At 64.0% G+C, this 22,467-nt stretch overlaps 4 protein-coding genes across 4 annotated transcripts; 2 read left to right on the top strand and 2 right to left on the bottom strand.

Annotated features, from left to right (window-relative positions):
* The first annotated feature begins 2,069 nt into the window (after positions 1-2,069).
* CELA3B (chymotrypsin like elastase 3B) lies at positions 2,070-4,566 on the top strand. The gene is made up of 8 exons (XM_032201568.1): positions 2,070-2,109; positions 2,190-2,275; positions 2,364-2,461; positions 2,965-3,099; positions 3,180-3,316; positions 3,759-3,904; positions 3,984-4,136; positions 4,501-4,566. The coding sequence occupies exons 1-8, from the start codon at positions 2,070-2,072 to the stop codon at positions 4,519-4,521; spliced, it is 816 nt and encodes a 271-aa protein (XP_032057459.1). The 3' UTR covers positions 4,522-4,566.
* Positions 4,567-6,813: 2,247 nt separating this feature from the next.
* On the top strand, positions 6,814-9,869 carry TMEM269 (transmembrane protein 269). The gene is made up of 7 exons (XM_032201624.1): positions 6,814-6,869; positions 8,144-8,188; positions 8,703-8,850; positions 8,934-9,031; positions 9,121-9,264; positions 9,352-9,552; positions 9,677-9,869. Exons 1-7 carry the CDS (start codon positions 6,845-6,847, stop codon positions 9,784-9,786), a joined length of 771 nt encoding a protein of 256 aa, XP_032057515.1. The 5' UTR covers positions 6,814-6,844; the 3' UTR covers positions 9,787-9,869.
* A 1,341-nt stretch (positions 9,870-11,210) lies between these two features.
* On the bottom strand, positions 11,211-11,714 carry SVBP (small vasohibin binding protein). The gene is made up of 2 exons (XM_032201486.1): positions 11,521-11,714; positions 11,211-11,421 (listed from the first exon to the last, which is right to left on the bottom strand). The coding sequence occupies exons 1-2, from the start codon at positions 11,635-11,637 to the stop codon at positions 11,335-11,337; spliced, it is 204 nt and encodes a 67-aa protein (XP_032057377.1). The 5' UTR covers positions 11,638-11,714; the 3' UTR covers positions 11,211-11,334.
* A 934-nt stretch (positions 11,715-12,648) lies between these two features.
* TRIM62 (tripartite motif containing 62) lies at positions 12,649-16,283 on the bottom strand. Its single transcript, XM_032201489.1, has 5 exons — positions 15,833-16,283; positions 14,989-15,084; positions 14,064-14,320; positions 13,878-13,993; positions 12,649-13,665 (listed from the first exon to the last, which is right to left on the bottom strand). The coding sequence occupies exons 1-5, from the start codon at positions 16,238-16,240 to the stop codon at positions 13,115-13,117; spliced, it is 1,428 nt and encodes a 475-aa protein (XP_032057380.1). The 5' UTR covers positions 16,241-16,283; the 3' UTR covers positions 12,649-13,114.
* Between the last annotated feature and the right edge of the window lie 6,184 nt (positions 16,284-22,467).

Genomic DNA, 22,467 nt, shown 5'->3' with positions numbered 1-22,467 from the left:
ACCCGGGGGGCGACACGGGGACGCCGGGGGGAGCGGGACGCGGGGCACCTCTGTGCGTGCCCACGGGGGGCGTGGGGACAGCCTGGGGACGTGGGGAGCAGCTCCCGTGCGGGCGCGTGGCGACACCTGGGGACAGCCTGGGGGGCACTTCGGTGCGCGGAGACACGGGGGGGCGCGGGGACAGCGTGGGGGCACCTCCGTGCGTGCCCACGGGGGGGCGCGGGGACGGTGTGGGGACGTGGGGAGCAGCTCCCGTGCACGCGTGGCAACACCTGGGGACACTTCGGTGCACAGAGACGTGGGGTGTGCGGGGACAGCTTGGGGGCAACTCCGTGCGTTGGCACAGGGACATGGGGACACGCAGGGACACCGTGGGGACATGTGGAGCACCTCCACTCGCGGACACATGGCGGCACCTCTGTGCACACCCACGGGGAAATGTGGGTGCGTGGGGACCCCGGGGGGCACCTCTGTGCACGCCCATAGGGACATGTGGGGGCGCCGTGGGGACATGGGGAGCACGCAGGGACATGGGCGGCTGTGGGGACACCCAGACACACACACGCACAGGGACACGTGCGCATGGGGCTGCTGCTGTGTGATGTGCCCACAGCAACACCCAGGTGACACAAGCGGGCCCATGGGGACACCCAGCGCCACCAGGGGACCCCACAGCCCCCAGCATAGGGTGGTGGCGCTGGGCCAGCCCCAAGCTGGGACAGGGGCATGGACGTCTATGGGGGTGATGGGGGCCACCAGCTGTGTGGGGAATAGAGGGACTATAGGGGGGCAAATGTGGTTATATGGGGCTGTGGAGGAACCAGGGGCATTGGGAACTGTGGAGGATACTGAGGGTATGGGGATATAGGGGATATGGGGGTTATCGCTGCACAGGGATTTGTAGGGACTATGGGGGGACCAGGGGTATTCAGAAGCATGAGGGATACTGGGGACATGGGGGTTCATCTGGGTGTGGGGGCTATGGGGGACACAAGGGTTTGTAGGGGTTATGGGGGGAACCAGGGGCATTGGGTAGTATGGAGCATATTGGGGGGAGGGGGCTTGGGGAACATGGGGGCTTTGGGGCTATAGGGGGACCAGGACATGAGGGTATGGGGGCCACAGGGGCTATAGGGGTACAGGGCATATAGAAGCTATGGGGTGCCAGGTGCATAAAGGATATGGGGACTGTAGAGGACACAGGGACTCTGGGGGACACAGCTGTTCACAGGGGCTGGGGGGGGCACCAGGTACATGGGGGTATGGGGTTTATCATGGCATATATGGACTATAAGGAGCACAGAGATATAGGGTGTCTGGGGGCACTAATGGTGTTGGGGGTCTATGGGAGCTATGAGGGGACACCAGGGCTATGGGGAGCGCAGGGGGTAACTGAGGGGCTGGGGGCACCAGGGGCACAGGGGCTATGGGGGCAGAGGAGCCCTGGGGAGCACAGGGACTGTAGGGTCCATGGTGGATACCTGGTGGTATGGGGATTTTGGAGGGGACAAGGGACCCGGGGGGGTATAGAGGTTATAAGGGGGCTGGGGGCACCAGGAGCAAGAGAGGTATGGGGCTACAGGATGCGGAGCTGCTATGGGAGGGGGGCTGCAGGGCCAAGGGGGTGTATGTGGTATATATGGCACTGAGTCCATGGGGGACCATATGGGGACACACAGCCCCCGGTCGCACCCACGCAGGCCTGGCTGGATGGGTGCTGGTGGCCACGTGCCCCCCCCCCGGCCCCTATAGCCAAGGCCAGGCGTTAATGGTTAACCCCCGGCCCCCACACCTGTGTGGCTCCCAGGGGGGCTGGCACCCCGGAGTGCCCCACACAGGGCGCTGGGACCCCCTCAGCCATGCCTGTGGGGTGCCCCCCACAGTGTGACCGCAGGGAGGGGTCCCGGCACGCCCCCACCCCACAGAGGCACCCCGCGCCCCCTGGCAGCACCCAGCTGGGTGCCGGCTGCCCCTTCCCAGGGGTGTCCTTGGGGTAGGGAGTGCCCCGATAAGGGGGGAGATTTAAGGCTGGCGGTCGACCCGTGGGCCCTTGCTGAGCTGGGATCATGATGCTGACGCTCCTTGTCCCCCTGCTGCTTGTGGCTAGCGGTAAGCTGTCCCCAACCTCCCCCAGCATCCCCAATTTGGGGGTCCCGGCACCCTGGGGTGACCAACACCCTGTCGCGCAGGCTGCCAGGCCGCGGTGCTGCCAAAAGAACCGCAGTCGCGGGTGGTGAACGGGGAGGATGCGGTGCCCTACAGCTGGCCCTGGCAGGTGAGTGGCACGGGGATGGGGACGGGGACGCGGTGGGGACACCCAGTGGGTGACGTGGCCCCTTTCCACCCCGTGTCCCCCGCTGCAGATCTCGCTGCAGTACGAGCGCGACGGCACCTTCCGCCACACCTGCGGGGGCACCCTCATTGCACCCGGCTGGGTGATGACGGCCGCGCACTGCATCTCGTGAGCGGGGCGCAGGATGGGGGCGGGGGGGGTGCACAGGAGGGGTAGGGGGTGCAGGATGGGTGCAGGTGGGCTGCGTGGTGCAGGATGGGTGCATGGAATGGGTGTAGGGTGCAGGGGGGGTGCTGGGTGGGGTAAGGATGATGCAGGGTGCAGGGATGGGCACATGGAGGGGATGTGGGGTGCAGGGTGGGAGGATGGGTGCACAGAAGAGGTGCAGGGTGCAGGATGGGTGCAGGGGGTGCGAGGTGCAGGGTGGGTGCATGGAAGGGGTGCGGAAGGGATGCAGGGTGGGTGCATGCAGGAGGTCCAGGATGCACCGGGGACGGGCAGGGGGGTGATGGGCTGTGCAAGGGGGTGATGTGTGCAAGGAGGGTGCAGGGTGGGCACACAGGAGTGCAGGCTGTGGGGATGGGTGCAGGAGGGCTGCAGCCCCCATCCCCCGGGGCACCCCCAGTACCACACAGCGTGGCATCCCCTGAGGGCCGTGTCCCCACGGGCAGCTCCACGCTCACCTACGAGGTGGTGCTGGGTGAGTACGACATGAGCACTGCCGAGGGCCCTGAGCAGCGCATCCCTGTCGCCTCCTCTGACATCTTCGTGCACCCCAAGTGGAGAAGCTCATGCGTGGCCTGCGGGTGAGCAGGGTCCCGGAGGCGCGGGGGGATGCCGTCCCCACCCAAAGCCCCCACGACATGTGTGTGTCCTCCTGTGGCAGCAACGACATCGCCCTGATGAAACTGCGGCACAACGCGGTGCTCAACAACCAAGTGCAGACGGGGCAGCTGCCGCCCGCCGGCACCATCCTGCCCGACGGCTACCCCTGCTACCTGAGCGGCTGGGGACGTCTGTCCAGTGCGTCCCCGAGGCGTGGGGACAGTGCCCGGCTGCTCCCCGGGGAGGGGGGTGGGGGCGGATGTGGGATGAAGAGATGGAGGAAAGGAGGGATGGGTGGTGGAAGGAAGGGATGCGTGGAGATACAGGGATGGGGAAATGGAGGGAGGGATGGAAGGGGGGAAGGATGGGATGGAGGGAAGGACATGGGAGGGAGGGATGAGGGCTTGTTGGAAGGATTGATGGATGATGGATGGATGACGGACAGATGTTTGGATGCTTGGATGGATGGATGGTGGGATGGTGGGATGGATGGAAGAATGGATAGATGGATGATGGATAGACAGATGATGGACAGGTGATGCATGGATGCTGGATGGACGTGTGATGGATGGGGCTGTCGGGCAGGATGCCAGGCACAGGGCTGTCCGTCTGGGTCCCTGAGCCCCCCCCCCATTGGCAGCTGGCGGCCCGCTGCCGGACCGGCTGCAGGAGGCGCTGATGCCCGTGGTGGACTATGAGCACTGCACGCAGCCCGACTGGTGGGGCAGCCTGGCCATCCGAACCACCATGATCTGTGCTGGCGGAGCCGAGAAGGCTGGCTGCAACGTGAGTGCTGCTCTGGGCTGCTCCGTGCTGGCGAAACCAGGGCACCCCAACCCCAGACTGACCCCAACCCCATCCCCAGGGCGACTCGGGCGGCCCCCTGAACTGCCAGGCTGATGATGGGCACTGGGAGGTGCATGGCATCGCCAGCTTCGTCTCGGGACTGGGCTGCGACACCCCAAAGAAGCCCACTGTCTTCACTCGTGTCTCTGCCTTTGAGGACTGGATCGCTGAGGTGGGCACTGGGGTGCTGGGACAATGGGGTTCTGGGGTAATGGGGTGCTGGGATGCTGTGGTGTCTGGGTACCAGGTTGTTGGGGTGCCATAATGTTGGGTGCCAGGGTGTTGGGGTGTCAGGGTACCATGGGGCTGGGATGTATGGTGCTGGTGTACCATAGTGTTGGGGTGCTGGGGGGGCAGTGTATCCAGATGTCAGGGTGCCAGGGCACCAGGGTGCTGGGATGTTGCGGTGCCAGGGTGCTGGGGTGTTGGGGGCCCAGGTATCAGGGTGCTGGGACATTGGGGTGTGGGTATGTCAAGGTGCTGGGTTACCAGGGCACCGGTGTGTCGCACCCCCCTCAGCCATTTCTCTCTTCCAGACCATAAAGAACAACAGCTGAGATGGGCAGCAGCGACCTCCCGGCATCGCAGAGGGCAAATAAACCTGCAGAGCTGACACCGTGTGTGTCCCGTGTGCTGGGGGAGAGCGGGTGTGCACACGCGTGTGTGTGCAGCCTGGCACGTGCGGCGCCTGGCACAAGCGGCCGCCTTTGCCAGCAGATGGCACTGGCAGAGCGGACGCGGGGAGCGCGGCTGCACCCGTGGCTGTGCCCAGGTGCCACAGGGATGTGCGCCCAGAGACACCGCAGTGCCGTGGGGATGAGCACCCAGAGACACCCAAACACCACGGGGATGGGCCCAGAGGGAGCCCGGGGATACCCAGGCACTATGGGGACAAGCACCCCGGGGTGCCCTGAAGCTGTGCTGATGGGTCCCTCGAGATGCAGTGAGACCCACAGGGCAAGGACCTCTGTCCCATGGCACCCTGACGCCATGAGCACCATGAGGTGCCCCAGTGCCACAAGGATGGGCTCCATCCTCCTCCCCAAGGCACCCTGAGGCCATGGAGATGGGCCCTTCTGAGGCCTCCCTTGTGCCATGGGGAAGCTGTCCCCATACTCCCCAAGGTGCCCTGACAGCACAGTGATGGGCCCCCAAGGTGCCCTGATGCCGTGGCGATGGGCACCCACTGACACCCTGATGCCACGGGGATGGGTACACAGCAGGATCCCGATGTCCCAGGGACGGGCCCCCCTAAGGGGCCCTGATGCCATGTGTCATCCCCCGGCCCCCCAGGTGCCCTGGTGGGCACCCAGAGACACCCAGGTGACACGGGGATGAGCACCCTGAGGTGTCCTGCCACCACGAGAATCGGCTCCTCCCTGATGGAACCCTGAGGCCACGGTGATGGGCACCCCGAAACACCCTGAAGCTGGGGGGGAACGGACAGGCTCTCAAAGACAGCCAGGCACTATGGGCACAAGCACCCCAAGGTGCCCTGATGCCATGGGGTGGGCCCCTCCGGGTGCCCCGTCCCTGGCGTGCGGCCACAACGGAGGCCCTGGGCCCGGCTCTCGCTCGCCGCCTCCTGCCCTCCCGGCCCGGCCGTCGCCTCGCAACCGCCGGCCGCGGCGCGTGACCGGGAACAAAGGGCCCTTTGACGGCGGCCCCGCCACGGCTGGCATGCATGGGCCCCCTGCTTCCCCCCTCCCGTCCCGGCGGGGACCCCCGTGTCCCCACGAGGATGGAGCCACCCCAAGTCGGGTGGAAAATCCCCATCCCTGTCCTGCCGCGGGGCTGTATGGTTTTATTGGCCCTTGTCAGTGTGCCTGGGGGACCTTTGGTCCCCGCGCGGGCCCTTTGCTCCGGCAGCTGAGGCCGCCCCGGCTCGTGACAACCTTGCACAACCGGTGACGCCCTCAGGAGGCCAGGGATGGTGGGGACAGGATGGGCGCTGGCTGCAGGCTGAGCCAGTGGTTCCTTACCAGAAGGGTGGCACCATGGTGCCCCAATCCCCCCGAGGCAGGGGGACACCACGCGGGGCAATGTGCCAGGCCCGGCGGGTGGCAGAGGGGGCACGGGACAGGGGCTGCACCACGGTGCTGGTGCTGTGGGGCTGGTGGGGGTTGAGCCCGGAGCGGGTGGTGCAAGCCTGGCATGGGTGCTGTGAGCCTGACAAGGGTGCTGTGAGCCTGGCATGGGTGCCGCAAGCTTGGAACAGGAGCTCTGAGCCTGGCATGGGTGCTTCAAGGCAAGTGTGAGTGCTTCAAGGCTGGCATGGTTGCTTGAAGGCCAGCAAGGGTGCTTCAAGGCTGGCATGGTTGCTTGAAGGCCAACGAGGGTGCTTCAAGGCTGGTATGGGTGCTTCAAGGCTGCAATGGGTGCTGCAAGGCTGGCATGGGTGCTGCAAGGCCAACAAGGGTGCTTCAAGGCTGGCATGGTTGCTTGAAGGCCAATGAGGGTGCTTCAAGGCTGGCATGGGTGCTTCAAGGCCAACAAGGGTGCTTCAAGGCTGGCATGGGTGCTGCAAGCCTGGCAGGGGTGGTGCAAAGCTGGCACACGCGCTGCAAGCCTCTCTTGGGAACTTTGGTCCTGGCACGGGCGCTGTGAGCCTGGCACGGCTCCTTTGAGGCTGGCGTGGACACTTTGAGCCTGGCACTGGCACGTGGCCAGCTCGGCCCCTGGGCAGCTCCTCCCTCGCCGGCGGTGCCAGCCGCCTCCGAAAACCCCCGTGTCCTCTGGCCGGACCCACCCCCCCGGTGACTCAGCCGGTTCCCGGCAAAGCCGATCCCTATATAACGCGGTGCTGCCACACGGGGCCAGCGCCGGCCCTGCCGCCCCTGCCTCAGTTTCCCTCCCTGGGGTGCCCCCGGTGCTGCGGCCATGTGGATGGTGTCACCGCCGGCCGGTAAGTCCCGCCTCGACGCCCCGACAACGCTTGCCCCCAGCACAAGGCTTCCCCCTGAAAAATCACTGGTTTTGGTGGTTTAACACAAAACAGGGATTCGTGGTGGTCATCGGCCAAGTGAGGCTGGTCGGGGGTCGCTGGCACTGGGTGGTTTGGGGGGGAAGGGGATAAGAGAAAGCTTTAAGGTGCTGGCACAGAGCTGCTTCACGCTCTCCTGCGGGGCCGGTGTCGCGCTCGGCTGGGCGGGCAGCGGCAAACCGGGCCGGCAGCCAGCGGCACAGCTCGCTCAGCCCTTCAAATCGGGGCAGAAAATTACAGAAAGAGGCAGCTTGAATAAAACAAGAAGGCGAGCCTGCGCCTCCTTTGGAAAACCCTCCTTCTTGTCGCTGAGAACTCCCAGTTTGGAGCAGGCCCCCGTAACGCCGCATGGAAAGAGCCAAATCCGCCCTTTTTCCTCACAGAAATTGCTGTGCAGAGCGCTGCCCGCAGCATGGGGCTGGGCGGGATGTGGGGCAGCTCCCCCCTTGCCCTGCTGTCCCTCTCACCCCATCCCTTTGCTTTTGGGGCTGGGAACACCAAAAACGGACAAGTTTGGGTGCCGTGGTGATGCCTGGGCATTGTGATGCTGGCAGAGCGCGACGGTGCCACTAACCCTGCCCAGGGCCTGATCCTGCCCAGTGCGGGGACGGGACGGGGTTTGCAAAGGAATTCACCACCTGAGGGCTTTGCTTCGGACAAGCTGTCACCTCGGTCAGAACCAAAACCGCCGCTTTTTGCCTGTTTTTGCCGCCATGAAGGCTGCTCCCCTCCCCAGAGAATGGAGAGACCCCACACCCACCGGCTCAGCCCCAGCACGGGGGGATGGCACGATGCACAACTGCAGTCCCCCCAAAAACACCGTTTCTTGCACGAAAAAAAGAATGGGGCAGGAGGGACGGTGAAATTTACCCCTGCAGGGCACCGTTCAACGGCTTTTTTTGGGGTGTTTTTCCATCCCCGCCCACTCAGATCAGCCTGAAACCCCGGCAGTGCGGCCCAGGGTGGGGTGGCCAAAGGTCGGCGGTGCGGCACCTCACCCCGCTCACAGCCCGGCTCGGAGAACGGGAAATTTCCTTCCTTTCTGCAGGTGGCAGCGCCCGGTGGCCGGGGGGCTCGTCGTGCCTGGCCGCCACGAGCTGGCTCGGTCTCAGCCCCGCGGGATGGCGGGGGCTGCGGCGGCGGGGGGGCGAGCGGTTGTGGCTCTTGTTGTGCTCTGACATGCTGTTTTCTTTCAGATGAAGGATGTCACCAGCTTGCCTGGCTTTGGGACCACGGCAAAGGCAGGGTGCAAAACACACTAGTAGGACATGACCCTTAACACTTTCTCTAAAGCGTAGCCCTATAGGTATATAAGATCAATAGAGCTTAACACTGGGGTTGGCTTTTATTCTAAGCTTGGGTTTGGTCTTGGTTTTGGTTTTGTTTTGTTTTGTTATTTTGTTATTTTGTTATCGTTTCACTTTTTTCTTTCGCCTCCCGCGGGCAGATGGAGGCAGGGGCTTCCCCCTGCAGCGCTTGCAAAAAAACAAGCTGTGCAAAAACGGTTTGGGGAGCGGTGCTTCGGTTGTGACCCGCGCCGAGCCGGGAGGAGGAGGAGGGGGAAGGCGCACCGCGAAGGCTCCTGCTGGGGGGGAGCACCCCAAAACCTCCGCTGGCCCCTTCCCAACGCTGGAAGGGGGCTTCGGGGCTTCGGCTCCGAGCACCGACCTGCTACCTCGGGTGCTTAAATAAATCCCAGCCAGAAACCTGTCACCGAGGGGCTGAGCCCTTGACCGGCGTCTCGGTGGCTTGCAGGTATCTTCCAGTACACCAAGAAGCTGTTCCTGAGCAAGCAGGTGGGACGGGCGCAGGCACTGGAGTCTGTCCGGAAAAATGCTGCCAACGCGCTCTCCATGGCGAACCTGATCATGGGGCTCTCCTCCATCCTCTGCAGCCTGAACAGGTGGGGAGCAGCCAAAAAAAAAGGGTAAATCCAGTTAAATCGGTGCTGCCACAGGACTCACCACCTTCCCCCTACTTCCCCAGGCACTATCAGCACTCCTGCTGGCTGCTCCTCGGGGGCTTTCTGCTCGATTTGGCCGACGGAGCCGTCGCCCGCCAGCTCAATGCCTGCTCAGCACTGGGTGAGTGACCACCCCGGCACCGGGGCCGTGCAAAGGGGGGCTGCCAGGAGCTGTCCCCCCCCCGGCAGCCGCACACTCACTGCCCACAGGTGCCAAGATGGATGATTTCGCTGACTTCACCTCCTTTGGGCTGGCCACGGCACTGCTGCTGCAGACGCAGGGTGTGCTGGATGGGCTGCTGGCCATCGCCTACGTGCTGGCCGTCTTCGCTCGCCTCTGCTTCTTCTCCAGCGGTGAGCTGGGGGCTTTGGGGAGTGGTGGCACTTCACGGGGTGGCTGTGCCCTGTTTGGCACCCGGCTGAGTGTGTTGCACCCCACAGAGATCCCCTTCACCTACCGGGGGCTGCCCTGCCCCTACGCCTCCTCGCTGCTGGTGAGCATCTTCCTGCTGACGGGCGGCAACGTCATGCTGCTGCGTGTCGCTGCCATCGTCATGATCCTCTTCATGGTCGACCGGGGCTTCTACCCCCATGACAAGGTGCTGGAGTCTCAGCTCTGGAAGAAGGTGATCTATGCTGGAGGTAAGGACAGGGAAGTCTGGCAGCGATCCGGGCAATAAGGCCGGTTGAGGTCTGCCACCCAGTGCTGCCGCACAAGGCACAAACGTGCTGCTCTGCCCTGGGTGCTGATGGTTCTCCCTCACAGGCATTCTGGCTGTGCTGCTCTTGCCCACGACGGTCACTTCTATCTACTACCTCGCCTGGTCGGCGTCTTACATCTTCTCCCCCTTTGCCATCTGGAGCTGCAAAGCCTAAGGGCGAAGTGGCGGCCGCCCTGGTGAGGACTGCTCCGGCCTTACGCTCCACCGAACACGCAGTAAAGCTCTCCTCTCCCCTGCTCTCGGGTGCCAGCACCGGGGTGTCTCGTCTCCCCACTTTCCTTAGCTCTTCCTGGGGAAAGCGGCGGCAGTGGAAGCCAAACCCAGCCTGGCAGGCGCAACGCTGCAGCCCCTGGAGAGGGAAACGCCACCACTCACCCCCTTCAAGTGTTTTCCCAGCTGCAGCAGAGCCTGCTTAGAAAAGAAAATAGTTGAGCTCCCGCAGAGGGAAGCTCTCAGATTCAGGAGAGCTGCCTGCTCCAAACTGCCCTGCCCGTGCCCTCGTCCCTGCAGTGCTGGGCAAATCCGCAGCCACAGCCAGAAGAACAACTCCACTCTGGAGGCCGCTTTCCCCCTTTCCTGGGGGATTTGACCCAAAAACCCTCCCCAGACGGTTCCTAGGCTGTCCCCGGTGCATAGCCCTGGGGCGGCAGCTGAGATGTGAATCAAGGTGATGCTCACACAGCTGACACGTTCCCACTGTACACAGTAATTTATTGCCAGCGTGTAATTGTGGCATGTTTACACCCAAGATCCCAACCACGGTGAGGAAACAACCCTGGAGAGGGCAGTGGGGCCCGGCTGTCCCCTCGCGCTGGGCTGGGAGGAAGCCACCGATCAAATCTCCAGAGTGCAACAAAGCTGGGCCCGGTTCTCCCCAAAACCCAGCCCTGAGACACAGGGAGTGTTCCGGTATTTATTTTTTACTCATCACCACAGGGAAATAATATCTCAGCCGTGTTCTTTTTTTCCTTTCTGCGCTCGCTTGATGAGGTGTGGGAGGGAGGGAGGAATGTAGAAGGGAAAAATGGAACTTGAAACCTGCCGGCCGAACTCTCTGGAAATAAAAGCTGGAGAACAACTGCCGCGTGTGAGCCTGCCCGCGGCTGGAAAGCGGAGGGCGTGTGGGTGGAGGAAGGAAGCGAAGGTCAAACCTTGCGCCGAGCAGCAGAGGAAACCAGAGCAAATCTGCGGCTCGGGCCCCTGGGGAGGCTCCTGCAGCGCGAGCAGCTGCGAGCGGGACCTGGACAGAAACGACCCCGTCCCGGTCAGGACTGCGGGACAAGCGCCTGGGGGACCCCGGCGGCCCCGCGCCGCTGTAAACAGGCGCTGCTTGGCTTGGCAGGGACACGGCGGGTGCGGGGCCCGCGGGACGAGGCCTAGGCCGGCCGGAGCTGGCAGCCGCCGCCTGCAGCTGCTCTGGCTCGGGGCCGCTGCCCCCAGCCCCGGGCCGGCCCCGTGCTCCCGGGGGGGGCTCGGCCGCCGCTGCCCCCGCGCCGTTCCCACCGAGCCTGCCAGCACCGCGAGGCCTCCCCACACCGAGCCCACAGCGCCGCTCAGCACAACCAGGAGCCAGACAAGTGCGGAACAACCACTGCTTTTATTAAGAAAAAAAGGAAAAAAAGGGAAAAGTTGCTCTTCGAGGCGAAGTAATAAATAACGCGGTGGCAAGGGGCGGGTGCCGGCGGGCCGGGGGCGCCGCCCCTCACTCGCTGGGGGCCTGCATCTGCTTGCAGAAGGAGTCGAACTGCTGCTGCTCCAGCTCCGTCATCACCCGGTTCAGCGCGTAGATCTGCGGGGACAGGCGGCGGGCGGTGAGGCGAGGCCCGGCCCCGGCGCGGGGGCACCGGGAGGAGCCCCCCGGGACCCGGCCCCGGCGCCCCCCGCCCACCTCCGCCCGCTGCCGCTGCTTCAGCTCCTGCTGCGCCGACTTCTGCTTCGCCTTCTCCAGCCGGGCCGCCGGCTCCCGGGGCTTCGGCCTCTCCTTCCGCCCGCCGCTCGGCTCCATGGCTGCGGCAGGGCCTCGGGGGGCGGCCCGGCCCCCCCCCCCGGCCCGCACCGACCCCCGCGGCCCCGCTGCCGGCCGGGCCCTGCCCGCGGCAAGATGGCGGCCGCGCCCCGCCCCGCCCCGCCCCGCCCGGCGCGCGCCCGCACGGCCCGCGCCCCTCCCCCCGCGCGCATGCGCCCTCGCGGGCCGGGCCCGACAGCGCCGCCTGGTGGGCGGGCGGGGAGCGGGGCGGGCCCGGCCGGTAACGGCACCGCCACCACGAACGGCACCGGCAGGCCCGGCCCCGGCATCGCGCCCCCGGACAGCACACCCCATATATCACAGCCCGGAAACATAACGTCCCTGTACAGCGTGCCCCCCCATAACACACCCCCAAGTATCACGCCCCCACAGCACACCTCTATGCATTATGTCCCGTACACCACACCCCCCACAGCCCGTATCACACCCCCCACCCCTCACATCGCACCCCCTGTACATCGCGTCCCTCATCACACCCCCTACCCCTCACACACCCAGCCCCCACCCCCCCATACCTCACCCCCCCCATGTACCACGTCCCCCACATATCACGCCCCCTCCACACCTCCCCCGTACAGACACCAAGCAGCCCTATATCCCACCCGCCATACAGCGCGCCCTCTGCCCGGCACAGCCCCCCCACAGCCCCGCCGTGCTCCTCCTGTCCCCTAACGCACTGTGTGCCCCCCAACCCTCCAGCCTGGTCCCCTCCAGCCCGGCCCCCAGGGCTGCACCTGCCAGTCCCAGGAGGCTGGGCAGGGCCCGGCCTGGCACACAGCGCCGTCATGGCCCAGCCCAGCAACACCACGGCACAGCACAGCACACACCGCAGAGCCATGGCACGGTGCACAACACACGGCATGGCACGGCACGGTGCAGCACAGCACGGTGCAGTACGCACAGCACGGCACAGCCCAGCACAGCACCGACTGGCACAGGGCACGCGATGCAGCAGCAACAGCACAGGGTGCAGCATGGCACGGCACGACACGTCACAGCAAAGCACAGCCCGGGATGTCACAGTGCACACCATGGCACACCGTGGTACAGGAGGACACGACATATTACGGACGGCACAGGGCACTACGGCACAGCATCACCCACACCCCGGGGGTGCCCCCACCCCGCACAGGGGCTGCACCACCCAGCCCCTTTGCTCCAAATCCACCTTTTATTGCAGCGGCTAGGGCAGGGACGGACCTGCAGAGCCACGTGTGGAAGCACAGGACTGGGAGGCACCGGCCGCATCCTGCCCGGTGCCCAGAGTCAGCTCGGGCTTGAGGGTGGGTGATACCGGGCAGGATCCGGCCCCAGCAGGGCAGTGCAAGCCTTCTCTTGCCCAGGCAACCCGAGTGAGCACTGCTGCACCCCGCAGGCAGGGCAGCGTCCCCTGTCCCACGGCCACTGCCCCAGGCTCGTGCCCATCCTCAGGTGTCCCAGCAGGGCGCATACCCCACTAGATGCGGACGGTGTTGATGCGCAGGGGCTGGACGTTCTTGCCGTTGGCGTGGCTCTGCCCAGGACTGAAGTAGGAACAGAGCTTGCCAGGGAACTTCTCCCGGAAGGTGTAGAGCCAGGACATGTCGTCGGCGTTATAGAAGATGAGCAGCCCCTTGTCATAGTCCAGGAAGACGCCCACCTTCTCCAGCTTGCTTTTGACATTGAGCCGGGTCCAGGGCTCGGTGCAGGCGCTGTACTGGTTCCCATCGTGCATGACGATGCAGTAAAAGCCCCGGCTGGGCTGGATCTGGATGCTGCCCTTGCGGGTGACGGCCTCGTGCGCCAGCCCGATCATCCACTGCGTCTTCTCAGACACCACCACCTCCCAGTAGTGCACACCACCGCCAAAAGCCTCTGCGCCCAGCACCGACACCTCCACATCAAAGCGCCGTGGCGAGTCCTGCAGTGGCTGCGGGTGCAGGTTGCCGTAAGCCACGATGGTGCAGTCGTCAGAGAGGATGAGGCGCTGGTGGGCTGTGCCAGGGTCCAGTGTCAGCGCCGCCGGCACTGCAGGGAGGGGCGGCTGTCAGCACCCCTGGGACCCCCACCCAGCTGTGCACCCACCCTGGGGGCATGCAGGTGGCTTTCGGCAGCCGAAGCAGCTCTGCAGAAGCCGCTTGTCCTCCCCCACACACCTCCCCCCAGCTCCCACTGGGGACAGGAATGTCCCTGTGGGCTCGTCCTCACCCTCACTGGGTAACCCCCCACTCCATCCTCACCCGGGTGGATGTCCTGGAAGAGAGATTTCCAGATGGTGTACTGCAGCGGGCCCATGTACTTGGAGGTAGGAAAGTCCTCGTAGGTGAGGTTGGTCTCGTGGATCTTCCCCTTGAGCCTGCAGGAGAGGCGCTGGTTGGCGAGGTCCCACGCTGGGCACCCCAGACCCTGGCCACCCACACACCCACCTCTCGGACAAGGAGGCGACGCCGGCCAGGAAGGCATGCTTGTCAGCCTCGGCCAGGCGCTCCTGCAGGATCTGGCTGCCCTCCTGCACCTTGCGCAGCTGCTGGCTGTAGCGCTGGATCTTCTGCTCGATGTCGGTCAGTGTCCGTGCCGTGTCTGCCTCCAGTTCCTCCAGCATCGCCTTCTGCCGCTCCCGCAGCAGCCGGTGCAGCCGCTCGAAGGCCTCCCCAATGGTCGCCCGCAGGCTCTTGGCCGATGACTGGGGGGTATGGGTGGGCATGAGCCCCACAGAAAGCCCCAGCGTGGTGGGGTCTGTAGCCCCCTGCCTGTCCAGGCCAACACTGACCCACTGCAAACACTGCTGGGGATGCCCCAGGTGTGTTTTTGAGCACCTGAGCGGGTACGCGGTGGAGTCCAGATAACCCACCCTCTGCCCCACAGCTGGTAACGGGGAGTGGACATGAAGCTGAGGGAGAAGGGAGCCCAGTGTGAACAGCAGGCCCCTCCGCAAATAATGCCCAAGCAAGCAGAAAGAGGAAGGTGCTAAATGAAATGGGGAAATAAGCGACAAGGCGCAGGGGCCAGCCTGCCACAGGGCTACGCATGGCCAGGGAAGGGAAATAGGGCACAGTCAGCAAGATTTGGGTCTTGGTGTGTCTGTAGGGTGGCTGGAGGTCCCAGAACTGGGCTGGTGAGGCTCACTCCTGTGCCCACCCAGCAAAGGAATCAAGGAGCAGGGGGACAGCACGGAGACACGGGGCTGTGCTGGGGGGTACGACCACCCCAGCAGCTGCAAAGCCCCAGTGCACAGCAGGGACAGGGCAGGGGAACAGATTTAAAGCGATTCCGCCCACAATAAAGGGCTGGAGGGGTAACAGAGTCCTGCCTCAGGACCCCTGGGGACACTGAGTGCATCCCCACTCCTACCTTGGTCTCTGCCAGCTGCCGCTTGAGGAGGTGCAGGGCCTCGGTGTGGCCTCGCTCGCTCTCCTGCAGGCCCTGGAGCTGCTCCTTCAGCTCCCGCTGCAACACAGGCAGGCACTCAGACCCAGCTTGCAGCCCAGTCTGACCAGTCTGCCCAGTTCCCCACTGCAACCAGGGGGGCAGGAGGGGGGCTGCTTGCACCCATGCATGGTGGGGCTGTGAGCTGGGGGACCTGGCAGCGTTAAGAAAAGACAAAGACAAAGACAACCCACGGGATTTAGGGGAAAAGCAAAGCTTCTTGCAGGTCCCGAGCTCCTGAAGCCCCAGGCTGAGCTTCACCAGCACTGCCAGCTGCCAGAGGTGCTGGGAACCCCCCAGCCCCCTCGGGACCACAGGGTGGCCCCACAAATGTTTACCGGGGCATCACCGGGCGCTGACGGCAGCAAGGGGATGAGTCGGTGCCTGTGAAGGTCAGCGCCCGGCTGCCTCCCCGCAGGCACGGGCACAAAGCTCCCTCGAAACGGCAGCCCTGTGGGTTTGGGGACGGAGGAAGGACTGTGCCCGTTGGGTGCCAGCACCTGCACAGCAGCACCGGGGTAGAGACATGCTGAATGCATGGACAGAAAGGGGAATTTTATGGGGAGCAGCTCCCCAGACCCACATGCGAACAGAGAGAGCTCCAGCTAAGGTGCACGTGGGCAGGCAGACAGGGACACACTGCCCCGAGGCACAGGGACAGACAGACGGACAGATGTTGGTAGGGCAGCTCAGCGCAGTTGGGCAGGGGGGACAAGAGGGACAGCACCCGGACCCCTGGCCGGGTAGGGCCGGACACCCACCCACCCACCTGCAGTTCCTCGAAGGCATCGTCCACGTTGGTGACCTGGTGCTGCTCGTGCACGGCAGGCTCGTCGCAGAAGAAGCAGACGACGGCGCGGTCGGTGAGGCAGAAGAGCTTGACCTTCTCGTGGTCCTTGCAGGGGAAGGGGCTGCGCTGGGCCCCCAGGATGGCGTCCAGAGGGAAGGCGCTGTAGCGCTCCACGATGTTGGCCAGCTTGAGGCTGGGCGCCAGGGTGGGCTCGGCGAAGGTGCGCCGGCACTCGGGGCAGTCGCGGGCGCCCTGGGGCTCCTGGCGCACCCAGTGCTCGGTGATGCACCGCCGGCAGAAGTAGTGCTCGCAGCCGAAGCTCACCGGGTCCTGGTAGATGCTCAGGCAGATGGAGCACAGCAGCTCGTCCTTCAGGCTGCAAGCCATGGCCGGGCGGGGGGTGAGGCCGCCCGGGGGGGGACCCGGGGCTGAGAGCACCCGTGGGGGCTGCAGCGGGGGGAAACTGGGGAGGAGGGCTGCAAATGGGGCTGCGGTGGGGGAAACTGGGGGGTGGGCTGCGAGTGGGGCTGCAGTGGGGGGAACCAGTGGTGGGCTGCGAAAGGGAGAACCGGGGAGGGGGGCTTGGGGTGCGGCGGGCACGGGGGAGCCGGGGGTCGGCGGGGCCGGGGCTGCCCGCGGGGCCGCAGTGGGGGAGCCCCGGGCCGAGGCCGCCCCGAAAGGACCCAGGTTCGAATCCCGGCCCCGGCTCCGCGCCCCACCCGCAGGTCCCGGGTTCGAGGCCGCCCCCCGCCTACTCCGAGCCGGCGGCGCCCGCTGCCCTCACCCAGCCGCAGGCGGTGCCGGTGCCCGGTGCCCCCGGTGCCAGCGAGCCCGCGGCCACCTCGCAGCGCTCCCCGCCGCGACGGGCAGGGGGTGGGCGAGGAGGAGGAGGAGGAGGAGGAGGAGGAGGAGGAGGAGGAGGAGGAGGAGCAGGCGGGGCCGCGCGGCACTTCCTGCCTCCCCCCCCCGCAGCCACAGTGGTGCCGCCCCCGCCCCATTGTCCCCCGCCCAGCGGCCCGCACCACCTCCCGCCCGCGGGGGGGTCGGAGGGGGAGGCGCTTAAAGGGGCCGCGGCGCTGAGGCGGCTTCGCTGCGGGCTCGGGGCTGTGCCCGGGTCCCCCCCGGTGCCTCCCCCCCGGTGTCGGTGCCGCTCCGGTGCCCGGGGCTGCGGCCTGGCCATCGGGCCCCCGGCCGCCCCCCTCCCGCGGGCCCCCTCCCGGCCAGCCCCCTCCAGCCGTCTGTCCGTCCATCCCTCCGTCTGGTCACTCCTGCCGTCCCTCAGCCCCGTTGTCCGGTCGTTTGTCCATCCTCCCCTCTGCTCCTCCATCCATCTGTCCGTCCGTCCATCCATCCATCCATCCGTCCCTCCATCCGTCCCTCCATCCGCCCACCCATCCACCCGTCCCTCTGTCCATCCCTCCATCTCTCCGTCCATCCCTCCCTCCACCCACCTCTCCCCCTTCTCGTCCCTGTTTTGTCCCCATTCCCCAGGGGACAAGGGCTGAGGGGACACTGGGGGTGACACTAGCGTGGGGCAGGGCGCCGTGGGGTGCTCAGCCCCGGCTGTGGGGTGCCGGGGGGGGGCCGGGCCCCTCTGCACCCCCCGGGCTGCTCCCTGCAGCACCAGGGCAGCTGTGAAGCCGCTGGAACGCAAGGCAGGGCTGATGTCCCCAAAAATGTATTGTTGGGAAAACGCCGCCTTTTTCCCCCAGATCTTATCAATTTGGCCAAAAACTGTGGGAGCTGCGGCGGTGACAGGCCAGCGCCGGGAGACCCCAGAAGCCGTGTGGAGACACAAAATAATCGGGAACGGATGGCGGAAAGCCCCGTCCGCGCTCGGGGGGCGTACCAGGGGGTCCCTCTCCCAAACCCCTCACACCAGAGGGGCTCTCAGCGGGGGCTCGGGGAGGAAGGAAGGAGCCGGATGGGGGGGGGGGGGAGAGCGATGCCCTGGGGGTTGAGCTGCACATTTCAGAGGCAGCACAAAAGTCAGGCCCGCCGCTGGCCAGCAGCCAAAGCGAACAAGGCTTTGCTTTGGCTGCCGAGGCCCCTGCGTCCCCCCGAACCCCCCAGCGCAGCCCCTCCTGCCCCGCGTCCCCCCCCCCGGCGGGGGGAATAACCGCCCTCTTTGTTCCTCGCCCGTGCGGGAGGACGGCCCGAAAGGCTGGAAAAAAAAAAAAAAAAAAAAAAAAAAAAAAGCCAACCGCAGGGGTTTGTTTTTTCTGCTTGTTTTTCTGCATTAGGAATTCAGGTCTTGTCTCCCCTCCAGGACCCGCTGGGGACTGAAGAAATGCTGAAATTAAATCATCAAAGCGCTGTCGGAGCGGGGAAGGGGCGGCTCGGCCGGCATCGCGCCCAGCTCGCGCGCCCGCTTCGCCCCAGCCTGCGGCACGTGGCGGGGAAGAAGCACCCAGGCTACCCGGGCACGCAGCCCTGCCTTTGTGCCAGGGGGCTGGGAATGACCCTTCACATCCCCGAGTCCCTCTAGGAACCAATATCTGTTTTTTTTCCATGGTTTAAGTAAACCCTGCTCAGCTGACATCAAAATACCCTTTTTTACCCTTTTTTTCCTTTTTTTTTTTTTGGGGGGGGGGGGGGGGAAACACAGATGGAGGCCAGTCTCTGGAACTCTTCCCTTTCTGGAGCAGGTTCCCCCTTAAGGTACTGATGGGGAAACTGAGTCAGTGGGAGATGGAGGAAGGGGTGAGCACGGCAGTCCCATGGTAGAGCCACTTGGACGCATGGGTCCCAGCCCACATCATTTAATTTGTGTCCCCAGCACGTGGCTGGAGCACCTGGGGTTGGACTGGGAAATTTGGGTGATGCAGAGCCACATCCCATGGGACACATAAGGTGGCCAAGGGGTGCCCAAGCTCTGAACGGAGCTGCTAAGTGTTGGGTCACTCGTTGGAGGTGGAGAAGCACCCGAGGTCCCCCCAGTGCATCCCTGCAGCTCGTTAGTGCTCCTTCGTTAGCGCTATAGGAAGGGAAGCACACCCTGCCTGGAGCCCTGTTGTGGGCAAGAGTGGGGTGTGAGCCATACCTGCAGCAGACAGAGTGGATGAAGGGAAACCGCACGGCGGGGTGTGTGTGTTTGGGCAAACAGGGAAATTAATCCCAGTTAATTTTTAAATTGGCTTCGTTACCTCCTGTTAACCCTTGTGCGAGTGCCCAGCAGGCTCTGCCACTGCAGCCGGAGGGTCAGGGAGCCCACATTGCCGCCGTGCCTCTATTCCTTGCTTTTTCAGGTCACACAGATGCTGCCAGGAGCTGGGGAGGATGAGGCAGGGGACCAGGCACGCATGTGCCCTGCAGCCACGGGCTGGAAGGAGCCAGGAGCTGGTAGGAGCCATGGCAGGGGACACCAGGGACCAAGTCACCTCTGAGGAGGGAGAGGGGGCAGGCTGAGCAGGAAAACCCCATCAGGGGGTGCGTGGGCATTCGGTTCCTCCTGCTGCCCTGTGCTGCACGCCGTGCCCAGAGGATGCTGGCAGGAAGGGAGGCCCCCGAGCCGCTGGAATTTTCCCCGCTGGTTCAAACAGTGCTGCCGGGGGGCGAAGGCGGGGATGGCAGGCCGGGACAGGCAGCTCCCAGCACACATGCCTACTTCCTAGCACTGCGCCAGGGCAGGTTTTGGCCTCAGCAGGGTGGACATGCAGGGCTGGGAGCATCTCCGTTTGCTCCGGGCTTTCCTTGTCCTTGCTGCAGCCCCCAACCGTGTCCATACCCATTCTGTTGGATCTGTCCTTCCCAGGTGGGGTGGCTCCGGCACCTTTAGCTCTGTCAGCTTTAACCGGGTGCCAGAGCACAGAGAGCAGCTGTTAACACCTGCTTCTTTTCCTTCCCCACTCCTGCGAGTGCCCTCCAGCTCTCCCAGGACCCCAGCGCCACAAAGCCAAGACGTCCCCAGGATGCAGTCCTGGCCCAGCTAAGCTCGGCAGAGGCCTCTTCCTCTTCATGGGATGAGGCTTCTCATCCTCATGGGATGGGATTTCATCCCAGTACCCAAAGCTCCAGGCACCAAGGGTTAATGGGAGCATGCCCCCACACAGAGCAATGTCCTGCAGCCCTCTAGAAGAGCAGGAAGATGCACAAAGCCGCACTACACTGGTGCTTTTCATCTCCTAAGTGCTTTGCAAACATTAACTAATTAATCCTAATTAACTCATTACCTAATTATAACCAAATGGCCCTCCCATTTGCAGGGGGGGAGAAGGGAAATAAATGCACTGCCACTTTTTTTTTTTTTTTTTTTAACTAAACACTCCCAATACCCCCAAACCTCTGCAGGACTCAAACCAGCATCTATGGGGCCCCCGTGCACACATGGCTGTTGGCATGTTTTAGGGTCAAGAAACCTTCCCAATCCCTGCTGTTCTAGGGTAAAAAAAAAAAAAAAAAAAAAAAAAAAACATTCTGCAGGTTTGCTAACCCCATGCATCATTCCAATAAGCCGGGAATGAGCATTTCCACGCGCCCACCTCTGGGGGCCTGGCGCCCCAGCATCACCAAGGCGCAGCGTGCCCACCCTCGCAGCTCACGCAGCTGCCGTGAGTCATCGCCTCCTGGCTCGTGTGCTGTCCCGCTGGTTGGGAAACACCTTGTAAAACGCTGCACCGACTTGTTCCAGGTCTCCCAACTGCCTGCCATAATTATTTGCCTCTTGCAGGCCAGGGGACATTTGCAGGGTGTTGCAGGCAACGTCCTTTGGGGCAGGCATTGCATGCACCCGCCCTGCTCCTGCTGATTAATGGCCTATGCTTCTGGGCGCTGACCAACGCTTCCACTCCAGCCCTGCTTTATCAAAAGAGAGAGATTTCTTGCAAAGAAAAGGAAATAAATATGCGGTTAGGATGGAGAGAGACATTTCCTGAAGGATTTCCTGCTGCTGCAGACAAGGACAAAGACCAAGCGGCTTTGGGACATGGGGCCACCCAGCACCCAAAGGGCTCAGCGTGGTCCCTGTGGCCAAACCAGCACGACCCCTCGGGGACACCATGGGGACCAAGTTCCCTGGCCAGGTTTTCCCAGGCTGTGCTCCATCCTGTTTTTGATGAAATCTCTTTTTCACCAACCGTTCAATGGGAGGGATTTCAATAAAGCCGCAGCTTGGTGCTGCACAGATGTGGACCGTGCCCTGGGGACAGGGACTGGGATCTCTCCAGCATCTCTGCCTCTCCTGCACTTTCTCCCCCAAGCTTCTTGCTGCAGGAGACAAGGAGCGCATCCCTGACCTGATCTCCTGCTTTTTGGCGAGGATGTGGGGAAGCAGGAAGGGAGCTGCCGTTCCCAGTGCCGGCGGGCGCAGTTCTGTGGGAGCGGGGAGAGCAGGTGTAACAGGGCTGCCGCCTGCCCAACCGCCCGCAGAGGTGATTTATGGCAAAGGAGGCATCTCCATGCCACACCGAGCACTCCCCTGCCTTCCTTCCCTTTTAATTGCGGTTGGATTTGCCCCGGGGGCAGAAGAGCCTTTGAACGTCTGGTTTTGAACACAAGCTTTGCAGCCAGCTTCGTTTCCTCTCTGCAAGGCCATTTTGCAGCTCAGGATGGGGATGGCAGCGTGGGAGATGGGCACGGGTTCCCTGCCATCGGCTCCTGGTGCCACCAGAGGCCGGGTGGTGTCACACCAGCCCCAGGACCAGGGCTCCACTGCCAAGGAAAGGGGCCCCTGCCCACACCCAGCAAGGGAGGAATGACTGAACCCACACAGTGCATGGCTGGAAGAGCCCCAGTGCTCTCGATATCACAGCATCTGCACCAGGGACATGCCAGCTGGCCTGCCTCGATGGCTGGGGATCCCCCATGCCCCATGCTGCTGTGTCCCCTGTCTGCAGGTCTGGGGCTGGCCGCCAACAGCTGGGATTCTCCTTGAGTGATGCAGAGGTTCAAAAACACTAGTTTCACAATGACGGCAAAATACTTCCAGCAGCCAAAACCCCCCAGCCTTGAGGACAGAAGTGAAAGAAGTGTTGAAAATGTATCTAGCGAGGAGCCAGAGGAGAACTTGGCAACACAGGGGTGGCAGGGGACGAGGGGATGCCATCGGCCTCAGGGATAGCAGGGAGAGTCCAAAATGTGCCCATCTCCTGGCCCAGGTATGAATGAACCTTCCACCCTGACACCACCACGGGAGGATGTTAAATAGCAACTGCTAGGTATAAAGAGCTGAGCATCAGATAAAGGGGGAGTTTTCAAGGAGCTGGCTCAGGATCTCTGTTGAGTCACCAGGAGCTGGTAATTAACAGATCTGGGGATGTTCCAAATGGGAAAATGTTGGGTGAGCACTTAATGGGGGACACATGGAGCGATCGCAGGTCAGCGAGCCAGAAACAGTGATGGGGATGTGAGTGCAGGACACACGTGAGAGTGGAGGAGGAAGGCACAGCGGGGTGACAGCGTGCCTTGCCGCGTTCTGTCACCTTGCCAGGATGAGTGTGGGCACCCACCGGCAGCGGGAGCAGTGCCCACCCTCGGTGGGAATGCACCCCCGGCAGTCCCAAGTCCTGCCCCACTCGCCCCAGGCCCGTCTGGTCCCTGAGGGAGCCCTCGCAGGACCACTCCGAACAGGAGGGGCGTGAAGCGTGATTGTGTTTGCCTCCTACTCCAGCTGCTCT

The sequence above is a fragment of the Aythya fuligula genome, chromosome 21 (genome assembly GCF_009819795.1).
Source record: "Aythya fuligula isolate bAytFul2 chromosome 21, bAytFul2.pri, whole genome shotgun sequence".
Classification (NCBI taxonomy): Eukaryota; Metazoa; Chordata; class Aves; order Anseriformes; family Anatidae; genus Aythya; species Aythya fuligula.
Note: the sequence above shows the minus strand (reverse complement) of the source record. Positions and strands in the feature narration are given on the sequence as shown.